General features: G+C 32.9%; 1 protein-coding gene across 1 annotated transcript; it reads right to left on the reverse strand.

Annotated features, from left to right (window-relative positions):
- Positions 1–4,501: 4,501 nt before the first annotated feature.
- On the reverse strand, positions 4,502–13,790 carry LOC139486674 (serine/threonine-protein phosphatase 6 regulatory ankyrin repeat subunit B-like). The gene is made up of 3 exons (XM_071271596.1): positions 13,787–13,790; positions 10,111–13,056; positions 4,502–5,151 (listed from the first exon to the last, which is right to left on the reverse strand). Exons 1-3 carry the CDS (start codon positions 13,788–13,790, stop codon positions 4,502–4,504), a joined length of 3,600 nt encoding a protein of 1,199 aa, XP_071127697.1.
- Between the last annotated feature and the right edge of the window lie 1,983 nt (positions 13,791–15,773).

The following is a 15,773-nucleotide window of genomic DNA, read 5'->3' on the forward strand; positions in this document are numbered from 1 at the left end:
CTTTGAACGAGTTTAGTATTTAATATTTTTCCATGTCTAAGATTCTTTTTTGTTTTTTGTTAAGTGAATTTTATTTAAAAAGAGCAATGTTTATTACCTTAAAAAATTGGTGTGAAGTTTTATTTTTTACATTTTGTGGAGAACCGACTTCACTACCTTCAAAAAAGTTTTTCTTAACCCTATCTTTGCTGAACAAGTTTGCGGTGTACGTAAGTAGATTATATTAATGTTTGATTCATCTATTTCTCTTAGTTTATCATGAATAATAGATCCGCTCAAACCTTTTTTGCAGTTTATCATTATTGTTATTTCATGCTTAAATTTTTGGTTTTAATATTGCTACATTTTTACATATACATATTTGTTGTTTTTTTGTCAAACAGTTTGATAGTGAATGACTATATAATGCCAAAACAACCAAGTTTTATAAGATGTAGAATGATTGCAAAAGAGACAACTATCCACAAGAGTTCAACGAATGTCGATTCAATCATTATAAGTATCATTCGACCTTCAACATTGAACAAAACACATGCAGTATTTTCAGCTTTAAAAAGGCGTGAAAAGTAATATGACAGTGTTTACTTTAAATCATTTGGCATCTTTTAGTTGAAATTCATCTGGATAGATTTAAGCCTTTAAAATAGTCAGAGCAAGGACAACATATTCATATTCATTTCAGAACATGGAGTCCGAGGGTTATGCCAACTACTTTTTATTTTGGATGAGAAACCTCTGTATGATTTGCATGCATTATTAATGATTTTTCGAGAAATTCAAAACAACTGTAAAAGGGTGGAATTTCAGACTCAGAACTGGTATTTAAATTATCGGCATTATTTAAAAATATTCTTATCAACTCCACTTGATTATTATAAAAGAAAAGCCACAGATTTCAAAGTTATGATTATTTTATTAAGTATAAAAAGAACCCGAGTAAAACAAAAACAAATTAATAAACGTATGCAACATTCAATTGAAATATAATCGTCACGTTTCCGATAGACAAGATATACATTCAATCATATCAATCAGAGTTAAGAAAAATTCTAATTTGTAATTCAACATTGTATGTTGCAGTTATGATATAAGTAAATCAGCATACATTAGATGCATAATATGAAACATTTAAAGCTTCCTCCACCTATAAAACTGGCCGCCACGAAATAGCCTAAATGCGGTATTTAAAAGTGGCGTTAATAGTTATCAAAAGTACCAGGATTATAATTTTATACGCCAGACGCGCGTTTCGTCTACATAAGACTCTTCAGTGACGCTCAGATCAAAAATGATAAAAAGCCAAACAAATACAAAGTTGAAGAGCATTGAGGAACCAAAATTCAAAAAAGTTGTGCCAAATACGGCTAAGGTAATCTACTCCTGGGGTAAGAAAGTCCTTAGGTTTTTGAAAAAATCAAAGTTTTGTAAACAGAAAATTTATAAAAATTACCATATAATTGATATTCATGTCAACACCGAAGTGCTGACTACTGGGCTGGTGATACCCTCGGGGACGAAACGTCCACCAGCAGTGGCATCGACCCAGTGGTGTTAATAGTTATCAAAAGTACCAGGATTATAATTTTATACGCCAGACGCACGTTACGTCTACATAAGACTCATCAGTGACGCTCAGATCAAAAATGTTAAAAAGCCAAACAAATACAAAGTTGAAGAGCATTGAGGAACCAAAATTCCAAAAAAGTTGTGCCAAATACGGCTAAGGTAATCTACTCCTGGGGTAAGAAAGTCCTTAGGTTTTTGAAAAATTCAAAGTTTTGTAAACAGAAAATTTATAAAAATGACCATATAATTGATATTCATGTCAACACCGAAGTGCTGACTACTGGGCTGGTGATACCCTCGGGGAAGAAACGTCCACCAGCACTGGCATCGACCCAGTGGTGTAAATAGTTATCAAAAGTACCAGGATTATAATTTTATACGCCAGACGCGCGTTACGTTTACAGAAGACTCATCAGTGACGCTCAGATCAAAAATGTTAAAAAGCCAAACAAATACAAAGTTGAAGAGCATTGAGGAACCAAAATTCCAAAAAGTTGTGCCAAATACGGCTAAGGTAATCTACTCCTGGGATAAGAAAGTCCTTAGGTTTTTGAAAAATTCAAAGTTTTGTAAACAGAAAATTTATAAAAATGACCATATAATTGATATTCATATCAACACCGAAGTGCTGACTACTGGGCTGGTGATACCCTCGGGAACGAAACGTCCACCAGCAGTGGCATCGACCCAGTGGTGTAAATAGTTATCAAAAGTACCAGGATTATAATTTTATACGCCAGACGCGCGTTTCGTCTACATAAGACTCATCAGTGACGCTCAGATCAAAAATGTTAAAAAGCCAAACAAATACAAAGTTGAAGAGCATTGAGGAACCAAAATTCCAAAAAGTTGTGCCAAATACGGCTAAGGTAATCTACTCCTGGGGTAAGAAAGTCCTTAGGTTTTTGAAAAATTCAAAGTTTTGTAAACAGAAAATTTATAAAAATGACCATATAATTGATATTCATGTCAACACCGAAGTGCTGACTACTGGGCTGGTGATACCCTCGGGGACGAAACGTCCACCAGCAGTGGCATCGACCCAGTGGTGTAAATAGTTATCAAAAGTACCAGGATTATAATTTTATACGCCAGACGCGCGTTACGTCTACATAAGACTCATCAGTGACGCTCAGATCAAAAATGTTAAAAAGCCAAACAAATACAAAGTTGAAGAGCATTGAGGAACCAAAATTCCAAATAAAGGCAACAGTAGTATACCGCTGTTCAAAACTCATAAATCCATGGACAAAAAACAAAATCGGGGCAACAAACCAAAACCGAGGGAAACGCATTAAATATAAGAGGAGAACAACGACACAACACCGAAACGCAACAGCACACAGAAAAGGACCAAGCAACAGACAATACACCACGAGAATAACAAATATAACATCAAAACCAAATACATGAATATGGGATAGACAAGTACCGTGCCACGTCTTATCTCAAAAATAAGATAACACAAACGACTCAACGTTAAAATGCAACACACACATAAACGAACAATAATATAACAATGGCCATCTTCCTGACTTGGTACATGACACTTTTAAAGGGGAATAAAAGTGGTGGGTTGAACCTGGTTTTAAGGCATGCCAAAACCTCGCACTTTAATGGCACAGTTAATTATAACATAGAAAGGAAAACAAAATATTATAGTCCACACGAGACTCACCAGTGACGAAAAAAATACAAAATTGTACAGCACTGCAGATCAAAAGTTGAAAAGATTTTGCCAAATACGGCATTGTTTGTATGCCCAGGATAAGAACATTCATATTATATAAAACAATTTACACTATTGCAAACAGTAAATTTTAACAAATGAATATGAAAGAGATATACATAATGAAACTGAAGTAAAAACTAATTACAGAAAACTGAACCCGAATACATAACGCCCAGATATACAAGATCGAAAGTGAAGTTGTGCCAAATACGGCTAAGGTAATCTACTCCTGGGGTAAGAAAGTCCTTAGGTTTTTGAAAAATTCAAAGTTTTGTAAACAGAAAATTTATAAAAATGACCATATAATTGATATTCATGTCAACACCGAAGTGCTGACTACTGGGCTGGTGATACCATCGGGGACGAAACGTCCACCAGCAGTGGCATCGACCCAGTGGTGTAAATAGTTATCAAAAGTACCAGGATTATAATTTTATACGCCAGACGCGCGTTTCGTCTACATAAGAATCAAAACACTACCAACCAATCAATCACTATTACATTTAAATATCTCACGAAGATTCAACATTTGACGGGTACGAGTTTCTGATTTCTTTAAATAGTATATGGAAAACCACAAAAATACTAAAAAAGCAAAGTAAAATATCTTTTGCACAAAAAAATCAATATTTCCTAAATTACATAACGGCACATTCAAAAAACAACTGTCATATTCCAGATTTGGTACAGACTTTTTCCACAGAAAATCTGGGTTAAATCTGATTTTTTAGCTAGATACACATCCCACTTGTATGATAAATGTTTATAGTTCCATTACATAGACAACAATAATGTGTCCAAAGTACACGGATGCCCCACTCGCATTATCATTTTCCATGTTCAATGGACCGTGAAATTGGGTAAAAAATCTAATTTGGCCTTAAAAGTCAAAAGATCAACCAATAGGGAACATGTGTACTAAGTTTCAAGTTGATTGGACTTCATAAAAAACTACCTTGACCAAAAACTTTAGTCTGAAACTCACACTTTGAATTTCCATGTTCAGTGGACCATGAAAATGGGGTCAAAAGGCTAATTTAGTTTTAAAATACGAAAGATCATATCATAAGGAACATGTGTACTAAGGTTCAAGTTGATTGGACTTCAGCTTCATCAAAAAAGTTTTACTAATGGCAAATGTGTTTGACCTCAAGGCACCAGTATCATTCTTTTATTAATACATTTATGAATATTGCTTCAAAATTATTTTAGTAAGGTTACTATTGCAATGTTATCTTTGTCAGACCAATCTAATGCTGTATGCCCATTATAGTCGGTTATGTTAATGTCAGTACCTCTTTTCATAATGAATTCTACTATATGTAAATGTCCTTTTGTACACGCCTCCATCAATGGTGTTTTTCCAATATTGTTAGGTTTATCTACATCACTTCCTTTGTCCATCAGTAACTGTACTATTTCAAGATTACCACCAAAACAAGACCAATAATACGGCGTTTGTCCTTTTTTATCGGTAATGTTAATGTCAGCCCCGCTCTCAATCAGCAGTTTAACTATTAAAAAATGTCCCTTACCACAAGCGCCCATGATTGGACTGCAACCATAATCATCCATCTCATTCACATTCGTACCTTTTCTGATCAGAAATCCGACAACGACCGTGTTGCCTTGTAAACATGCGTCCATTAAATGAGTATGGCTAATTTTATATGACTGACCTTTGTTTGAAACCGGAAGTTGATATGTTTCTACTGGTAATTTATCATTTGATAGATTATCACCTTCATTTAGATTTTTAGGACTAACTACTCCATAGATTTCTGATTCTTTTATTTTGATTTTGTTGTCCACTCCAAACGGGCTAAATGATTCTTTTTTTCTTTTTGGTCTGCCTACATTAAAAAGATATATGATATATTAGACTCAGATTAAGATTGTGTTTTTATCTACAAAGTATGCAGGTCCTGTTTAAATCTTAACTGGATTTTTTTTACGAAATAAGGAACTGATTCTTTGTTCACTTATGTTAAAAAAATAACCTAAACAAACTCAAAACTAAGTAATTTGGAAAAAATTGATGTCACAACTTAACCTCAGAATATTTATATATTTCATCGACTTATTAATACTTTACCTGAAGTTGAATTTTCCCAATGTGGTCAGATATATTAAGATCATCCATTAGTTCAATTGAATAATAAATAATAACTTTATTAAACATGTTAAATGTAAACGTTTTATATTACCATCTGCTCTAGTGACAATGGATCATTGGAACTATTGGAGAAAGTAGAAATATATTTTGCGTAATATGTGATCCTCTAAACGAGATAATTAAGGGACGAACATCTGTAATCAATTAGATTTTCAAAATTAACATTCCCATTATTTTTTTATGTTATAATGTCAACGTATATGGAGCCGTCGAAAACTTTGAAAGACAGTAGTAACACAAATGTATTTTCTATGGAAAGTGTGAACCTACGACGGAACCCTTTTGATCTCATTCAATAGTTGTGTTTTTAAGTGCAGGGCCACTAGCTACAAGATAAATTAAAAAAATCTAAACTACAACTTTTTTGTTCAATCATTAATGAAAGAAAAATAGTGAAATAATAATTCGTTTTTATTAGCAATTATGGTTCAATTTTGACCAAATAAGCTAAGAATAGATATAGGAAGATGTGGTTTGAGTGCCAATGAGACAACTCTCCATCCGAGTAACAATTTAAAAAGTAAACCATTATAGGTTAAAGTACGGCCTTCAACACGGAGCCTTGGCTCACACCGAACAACAAGCTATAAAGGGCCCCATTCAAACGGGAAAACCAACGGTCTAATCTATGTAAACAAAACGAGAAACACGTATATATTACATAAACAAACGACAACTACTGTACATCAGATTCCTGACTTAGGACAGGTGCAAACATTTGCAGCGGGATTAAACGTTTTAATGGATTCAAACCTTCTCCCTTTTTCTGAAACAATAGCATAACATCACAACATAGAAAAACATTGAAATTAATTATTCATGTGAACTACAACCGTTACCTAGGGATGGATATCGCATAAATCGTCATTTAAAGGTAAAAAAATGATATCATTGATAGTGAAACAAATGTAAATCATTTGATTGACCGATTCGATCAACAAAAAACCTTCTTATACAGCATGTACAGGTTAGGACGATAATTAACATATATTTTTAATCTATAATATGAAATGAAACAGACTTAGAAAAATTCAATTGCACGTGATCGCGTAATGAATTTATATCTATATTTATGTTTAAATACTTTATATGGGGTCTAGACTAAAATACACGAAGCTACACATTATCGAGCAAATGCTCTGTTAATTGTTTATTTTAGACTTTTAATAATTTGGATAAATGTTTAATATTGTTTTACACTCATTCTCAGATTATCGGGTCAAATATGTGAATTGTGGATATCATACGTAGATATTTGAAGCCTCATATGCTTTAAAATGTCTAAACAAATTTGTTTTTTTAAGGTCAAGTAAGATATCTAGCTACACCGAACACAATTGTTACGTAGAAAAACTCCAGCCTTACACTTAAACATACTATTTTGAGTAAAACGAATGTCTCTGATGGTATAGATATTTTTTCTGTTGAGAAGTTGACTTAAGAAACTTGTAAAGCATGTACTTCTGTTGCCTTTTCCGATCTATCACCATTTAGCCAATAAAACTTCGTGTTATTTTCAATAGTTTGTCATAAAAAAAACCAACACAGTTTTGAGAATATATGTCGCTTTTTCTTTGACCAGATACGTTACTAACTTTTAACTAGACCAAACATTCCTCTAAAGGTCAATTGAACTAATGAGTATGTAGCTTTCGAAGTGTTAGTTCATAGTTATAACCAAAACAAAATTATATGATGTGTATCTTTGATGGTTAAGAAAATTAGTATGCTCCAAAACTAGAAAAAGGCTTCTGTACATTAATTTGTAACAGATATGTTACTATGGAATCATTTAAACAAACATTGACCACTTGCATGGGATCTATTTAACTAAAAACATATGTTTTCAAATATCTGATCTTACTTTTCAAAAGTGAAAAATTGTCCTTGTATCAGAAACTTATACGGTACCAACAGATACGTTACAATGTTTCGAAAAAGGATGAAGTATCGATATAATTTCGAACTTCAGACATATGGGATACCTGCCTTAATCATTTTTGTTTTGTTTAATGATCAATGAATGATATCATCATAACAAGAAATTATTAGCTGCATTTTGCGAAGTCATATGATAGAACAACGTCAATTTTTGTAATTGTATTGCTTTTACTTTGATATTTTAATATATTTATTTAGATATTTTAACAAATTGATATGTGACCTAATCTGTATATGTTATCACACAAAAAATCAGTAGAAAAAGTAAAAAATCATAAAAAAATCTAACTTTGCTTGTAAAAAGTCTTAAAACTAAACTTCCTTTGTAAAAAGTCTTAAAAACTGTAAATTTCCCATGTAAAGTTAAAATAAAACCTGTAAACCTCCCTTGTGAAAACACATAAAGACTTAAAGTTAAAAAAAATGTAAATAGTTTATATAATGTTGTTGTGTTACGATTGTTAATTTATTCTTCATTTATTTTTGGTAGTGGAACTGTTCGACATACGAAAGTATGTTTACAATATAAAGATTCTAAAAATCCAGGGAAGAAGAAGAAAATACGAATTAGACATCTTTATTTTGTGCCTACAGAATGAATAACATTAACAGTACTAATTTTCCTGCACCAGATGCGCATTTCGACAATATATGTCTCAACAGTGATGTTCGTGGCCAAAATATGTAAAATTCAAAGCTTATATAAAAAATGAACAGCTCTAATCCAAATCTTCAAAAAAATATAGCCAAAATCCAGTAAGGAATCAGAGCTACATTCCTTAATTTATAATAATTTTTAACATTTCGCACCTGCAAATTTGAATGACACAAAAAAATCCGAATTTCAAGACAGTACCGAAGAACTGGCTACTGGGCTGGTGATACCCTCGGGGACTAACAGTCCAACAGCAGAGCAATCGGCCCAGCGGTAGTAATTAGTGATAAAGTATTTAGGGTGCAAACATTAAGAAACGTATTTGTTTCCTATTGTAACGTATGTGTTGCATGCTTTGATCAGATACGTTACATCGTATATTCTATTTTTTCATTCAAGTTTGAAGCGTTACGCTCACTTCTTTGATTTTAGATATTATATATTTAAAGATAATTTATAATTAAAAATTCGATAACCAATATAACAGAATTTTCAGGAAAAGTATTAGTTACATAGTGTGCTAGTGACCTAATACGGTATATATGGGGTCAGTAAATTCCATATGTACCGCATTACGTCACTAACACACTATGTAAGGATGTATCTTACTGACTATCTCAACGTGTGCAATAAAGACTAGGAACTCTCAAAATAAGTTATGTCTTCAATACTGTTAGAAGTAAGAAAATACTTCCATTGATCTTACTTAAACAGATGCCAACAATAACGACTTGTAAGGTTTAAATGTGTTTATGAATTTATTTCAATCTTAATCATCAATTTCTTCGTTTATTGTAACTTTTATTTTTTTTTCTCAGTACCGTTTTGTTTTTATGAAGGGACATACCACCATTACTAACCGTGTATGAAATAAGCCCCGCCTCCGTCTTACTTATATGAAATATGAAGGGACTTAACTCCACTACTAACCGTGTATGAGATAAGCCCCACCTTCCTACTAACCTAATATCAAATAAACACGGTTTGCACGCGGACGCTTTTAACCAATCATATTCCTGGAAATATATAGGAGGTAAGGTACATTACTTTAGCCGTATTTGGAATAACTTTGAGGAATCTTTGGTCCTCAATGCTCTTCTACTTCGTACTTTATTTTTCCTTTCAAAATATTGTTTGATTCATGCGTCACTGATGAGTCTGTTGTAGACAAAACACAAGTCTGGAGTTAATATAAAATTTTGGTTGGTATCTATAATAAGTTAATCTATCCGTTTCCAAGTTAAAAAACCGATAATATTTAAAAAAAGATGTAAAAAAACATATGAAATTAATATGAGCAGTTGTTGATAAATGATATTAAAACATATTTTGAGTAATACCTTGCTACATATTTTATCAAGAACAACTAATTGTTATGTTTTTTTTTATGTCTTTTAGATTTAATCAAGATATGCATTCAAGAACAATTCATTTACTTTTCAGAGTCTATAACTAAAGATTTATGACTATTAATAGCATCTAAAGAACCTCTAGAATATTTCTGGAGGGAAATGTCTAAGCAATGACACTTTGTATGAACATGTTTTTGCTAAGGAAATATAACATGACGGTAACGTATCTGTTATGTGGAAAACAGTTCCCCATAGTCCTGACCACGATATTATTTTCACAGTAAGAGCTCAGATCCGCCGCGTTTGAATCTTTCAAATCATTTATATACAAATCATTTGAGCATTATTAAAAGTTGGTTAACAGAAATTTATTTCCCAAGTATAATTCTCGCAAATTGTCCCGATTTGCTGAGAATCAATGTTTAATCAAATATGCAGCACTCGCACCCGCAAAGTGGAAAGGGATTAATATAAGTTGCAAAACTTGTTTCCCAATCCACTATAAATAAATATGTTTAAACTAAAACTAATCAAATATGAAAATTTTAGTCAATCGGTGATCATGATTTTGATAGCTAGTGTCCCTTTAAACACGGATATGTACAGCCATTATGAATGATATTCATTTAAATTTTGATGCTATCTTGTTCAACTTGATTTGTTATTTGAATACTTATTTGTCACCTACCTTCTACTTTTTCAGGATTATGTAGATTCAAGCTTTTATCTTCTATTGCGTTTACTGTTTTAAATGGATAATCGGCATGTTCTGTATGTGTGTTTTTATTCCTTATGTTTGTATACACCCCTCTCACAGCAAAATATTGTTCTATTGACCGATGTCGTTGATCCATAGCCACCATTAGAGGCGTTTTCCCCTTTTTGTTAGGCGTTTGTACATCACTTCCTTTATCTATTAATAATTTTACTATATCAATATTTCCACCAAAACAAGCCCAATAGAAAAGCGTTTGTCCGTCTTTATCAGTCATGTTAATGGAATTATTTTTCTCAATCAGAAGAGTTACTATTTGTAGATGTCCCTGACTACACGCCTCCATAAGAGGGGTTTTCCCATTATTGTTAGGTTTATGCACATTACAACTTTTGGTTATCAGTAATTTTGCTAAACCAATGTCACCACGGACACAAGCCCAATAAAAAGGCGTTTGTCCTTCATAATCGGTAATGTTAATGGCCGTACCTCTTTGAATGAGTAGTTCAACTATTGAAATATGTCCATTACTAGCAGCCACAATAAGAGGTGTGCATCCATGAATGTTAGGTTTACTGACATCACATCCTTTATCTATCAGTAAGCTTACCATATCAATATGATTATATAAACATGACCAGTACAATGCTGTTTGTCCTTCCTTGTCTACAATATCAATGTCCGCACCCTTTTCAATAAGTAGTTTTACTATTGACATTTGTCCATTAATACAAGCCACAATGAGAGGTGTGTGCCCCTTATTGTTAGATTTCTGTATATCAGATCCTTTAACGACCAGTAAGTTTACTATATTAGCGTTTCCTACGATACAGGACAAACTCAAAGGGGTGTGTCCTTCCTTGTCGAAAATATTTATGTCAGCACCGTTTTCAATGAGTAACTTTACTATCGACAGATATCCTTTATTACAAGCAACAATGAGAGGTGTGTACCCTTTATTGTTAGGTTTATGTATATCAGATCCTTTATCAATCAGTAATTGTATCTTTTTGGTGCAACCTACGATGCAGGACCAATACAATGGGGTCTGTCCTTTCTTGTCGGTAATGTTAATGTTAGCACCTTTCTCGATAAGTAATTTGACTACTGACAGATGTCCTTCACTACAAGCCACAATAATAGGTGTCAATCCATAATTGTTCGGTTTGTGTATATCACATTCTTTATCAATCAAAAGGTTAACTATATCAGCATTATTACCGACACAAGACCAATAACACGACGATTGTCCTTCATTATCAGTTATGTTAATGTCAGAACGTTTCTCGATAAGAAGTTTTACAATTGATATATGTCCTCTAATACAAGCAACCATCAGTGGTGTTTTGCCGTTATTGTCTAGTATATTGATATCACCTACTTTATCAATCAACAGGTCAACAATATCAACATTACCACCAAAACAAGACCAAAATAACGGCGATTGTCCCTCTATGTCAGTTTTGTATAAGTTATGCCCTCTCTCGATTAGAACTTTTACTATCGACATATGTCCTTCACAACAGGCAACCATCAGTGGTGTTTTACCGTTATTGTCAGGTATATTTATATCACATCCTTCATGAATCAACAGGTAAACAATATCAATATTACCACCAACACAAGACCAAAAAAACGGCGATTGTCCCTCTATGTCAGTTTTGTATAAATCATACTCTCTCTCGATTAGAACTTTTACTATCGACATATGTCCTTCACCACAGGCAACCATCAGTGGTGTTTTACCGTTATTGTCAGGTAAATTTATATCACATCCTGCATGAATCAATAGGTTAACAATATCAATATTACCACTAACACAAGACACAAAAAACGGCGATTGTCCATCTATGTCGGTTTTGTGTAAATCATGCCCTCTCTCGATTAGAACTTTTGCTATCAACATATGTCGTTTTTTACAAGCAACAACAAGAGGTGTACTTCCAATATTGTTAGATGTGTTGATATCGCATCCTTTATCAATCAATAAGCGTACTATATCAATGTTACCTCCAATACAGGACCAATACAAAGGAGTTTGTTGTTTCTTGTCAGTTATATGCAATTTAGCACCATTTGTCACAAGTAATTTTACAATTGACAGAAGTCCTTGACCACAAGCTTCCATCAATGGTGTTCTCCCTTCATTGTTAGGTATATTTACATCGCAAAGAGCCTCAGTCAGTAAGTAAACTATATGAAAGTTACCACCGATACAGGACCAATAAATTGGAGTTTGTTGTTCCTTATCAGTTGCGTTTATGTTAGCACCCTTTTTGATTAATAATTGTACTATTTGTAGGAGTCCATGAGCACAAACCTCCACCAGAGGATTTTTTCCATTTGTGTTATGTGTTCGAATATCGAATCCGTTATCCACCAGTGATCGTGCCACATTAATTTTACCACTGATACAAGACCAATGTAGTGCTGACTGTTGTTCGTTATCAGTTATGTTTATGTTTGCACCTTTATGAATTAGTAAATTTGCTATTTCAAGATGTCCTCTTGTACAAGCCTCCATCAATGGTGTTTTTCCACTGTGGTTAGGTTTATCTACATCACACCTTTTATCCATCAGTAATTGTACTATATCTGTGTAACCATGAACACATGACCAATATAACGGCGATCGTCCTTCATCATCGGTATAATCTGTCATGCCATCTCCTTTAGCAAGTAGTTGTTTTAATATTGACAAATGTCTCTCAGTACATGCATTAATGATAAGATTGCCACCATCTTTATTCATCTGTAACATATGATCATCATTTTTGACAAGATATGTCACATCATTCAAGTTATCATGGACACATACTTCAATGAGAGGAGTAGCTGCAATTTCTTTCCGAAACCTTTTATTTTTAGATTGAAGTTTCATTTGTTCTAGTTTCTCCTTGCTGCATTGCCTGCTACTACCTGTTTATAGAACAGAAGGATAGTCAGATAGAGACCACTTTCATGTTTGATAAATCTTTTTAATCTTTTTTTATTATTCGCGAAAAAACTTGTGTATAATATGTATAATAGAACACTATATACATTCACCTAATTGCTATAATATTTTCACTATGCAGTTAAATTTGTACCATTAGTGTATACAAAAGTTGAAGGATTGGTGGAATGAAATGAGCAGGACTTTTATTCTACAATGTTTGAAAATCAATTTTAAAATACAACAAGAGAAGGAAAAACAATTTCCTCGAATGACAAGAGACCAAAGAGGAACATTTACACGCATCTAAATTAATGAATTATTTATAAAGCAATGTGTTTTAGCGCACAGGTGATCTGGCGATTGCGGTGTGACTTCATATTTTTGAGTTTCAGGTTCAGTGCTAGAGATAAAAAAATTTTGGAAAGCAAAATATACAATCTGACCAATGTGTTATGTTGGATTGTAATTAGAATCCTGCATAGTATGCGACTGTTCAATACCAAGTTATACACATCCACATATATTAATATCAAATTAACATAATATAATCTTCAATTTATAAACTAAGAAGCGTATAAGTATATAGAGAAGTGACTCTATGAAACGACTACATTCAAATATCATAATCATATGGATCTCTCATTATATATTTTTATAATGTAATTACTGATCATGAGTCCTTATCTATTTATACAAATATTCTGGACTTACGCATAGTAAAAGAAAAAAAAGAAAAATTCACTTCACGTAGATTTTAAGAATATTCAGATTATATATAAGGGCAACAGTAGTATACCGCAGTTCGAAAGTCATAAATCGATTGAGAGAAAAACAAATTCAGGTTACACGCTAAAGACTACAGAAACACTGAAGAGCAACAAACACAACAAAGTCATGGAAATGTAGGTCCACAAATGAATAAAGGTACAATTTGGATTATAAATATATACTGCTTATGGTTTTTGAAAGCGTTTCAAGAATATTTCATTGTTGTTGTCAAGTTTGAGATACTAGTACTAGTTTTAACTTTAGTTGTTAACGCCACTCTCAACACTAGTGTGCTATTTCGTGGCGGTTAATTTGTATTGGTAGAAGTCTTCCCCAACGGGAAAACTACCTACCTTCGGTAGGAAAGCTAACACTCCTATTCAATTAAGACTGGATTCGAGTGCACTTGTACTGACTGGGCTCGAGCTCACAACCTCAGTGTTGACAAACGGTATGACATCATTATGTCATTACTCATCAATAAACAAATGTGGGATTCAAAAATGAATTAAACTGACTGGATACAACATACATTGTAGGAAAACCTTTAGTTCGTTTAGTCTCTTTTCCAAAATAATTTCGTTGGACACAATTTGATTCGTGCATATAGGATGAAAAGAGTTGAATGAAGACATACTGTTAAGTGTGTGTATGCTTATAATTTGCGCTTCGTAGGATAGAAATCACCCTTATGCAAAAAGCTATCTATACGTCTGTTAACTTATTTTGGGTGAAATAAGCCTCTACAGAAAGTGATCGAAAGTCTGCATGTGTTTGAAAATTGCATTGTTATATAAAAACCCTACAAAACAAACCAAAATTTTACATTTCTTATTTGAAAGTTCAAAGATATTTAAAGGCTTATAAATGTACATGTAAATATGCACATTTACTTTTCTACATTGGCTAGAGGTATAGGGGAGGGTTGAGATCTCATACACATGTTTAACCCCGCCGCATTTTTGCACCTGTCCCAAGTCAGGAGCCTCTGGCCTTTGTTAGTCTTGTATTTTTTTAATTTTAGATTCATTATCACTGAACTAGTATATATTTGTTTAGGGGCCAGCTGAAGGACAACTCCGGGTGCGGGAATTTCTAGCTACATTGAAGACCTGTTGGTGACCTTCTGCTGTTGTTTTTTTTATATGGTCGGGTTGTTGTCTCTTTGACACATTCCCCATTTCTATTCTCAATTTTACATACATAATGTCGATTTTTACCCGACTCAGGTCATATATATTTGTTGTAATTTTTTCATTTTTTCATAATTAATTATGTTGTTCAAAATTTAATTTAAGAAGGTAACCGTAGTTAAAATCCATAGCAAGCTTTCTGTAAGTATTAAATGGCGATACATATTCCCCTACCGGTTAAAAGAATAATTGAATTGGAACAAAATTCTAACTTGATCTATAACTTGAGAAGGTGTAAAATCTATGATCAATATATATCATGTCAATATATTCAATCATAACTAAAAAAAAGTGTTTAAAACTGAATAGTTAGGTCTATTTTCCCAATAAGTCTCAAAAACCATAACTCTGCACATAATCATTGGACAGTAACAAAATTCGATCTTGAGCAGTAAATTGTCATGATAAAACGGTATACCAATTTGCGAAAGTATGAATAAAAAGTGTGGAAAACTGATTATTTGAGTGAATATTTTAATTGCAAGCACCATAACTCAGCACAAGATCATCAGACCGGAACAAAATTAAAACTTGATCTATAATTTGTTATGATAAAACAATACACCATATATCTAATCAATATATTTAAGCATGACGAAAAAAAAATCTGGAAAACTAATGTTCCTGACTGACAGATGACAGACAGACACATACAGACACACGGACGTTGTGCAAACCTTAAGTACCCTTCGGTAGGGGATTAACAATCAACAATCATCTACGAATCTTTACTAATT

The sequence above is a fragment of the Mytilus edulis genome, chromosome 8, assembly GCF_963676685.1.
Source record: "Mytilus edulis chromosome 8, xbMytEdul2.2, whole genome shotgun sequence".
Classification (NCBI taxonomy): domain Eukaryota; kingdom Metazoa; phylum Mollusca; class Bivalvia; order Mytilida; family Mytilidae; genus Mytilus; species Mytilus edulis.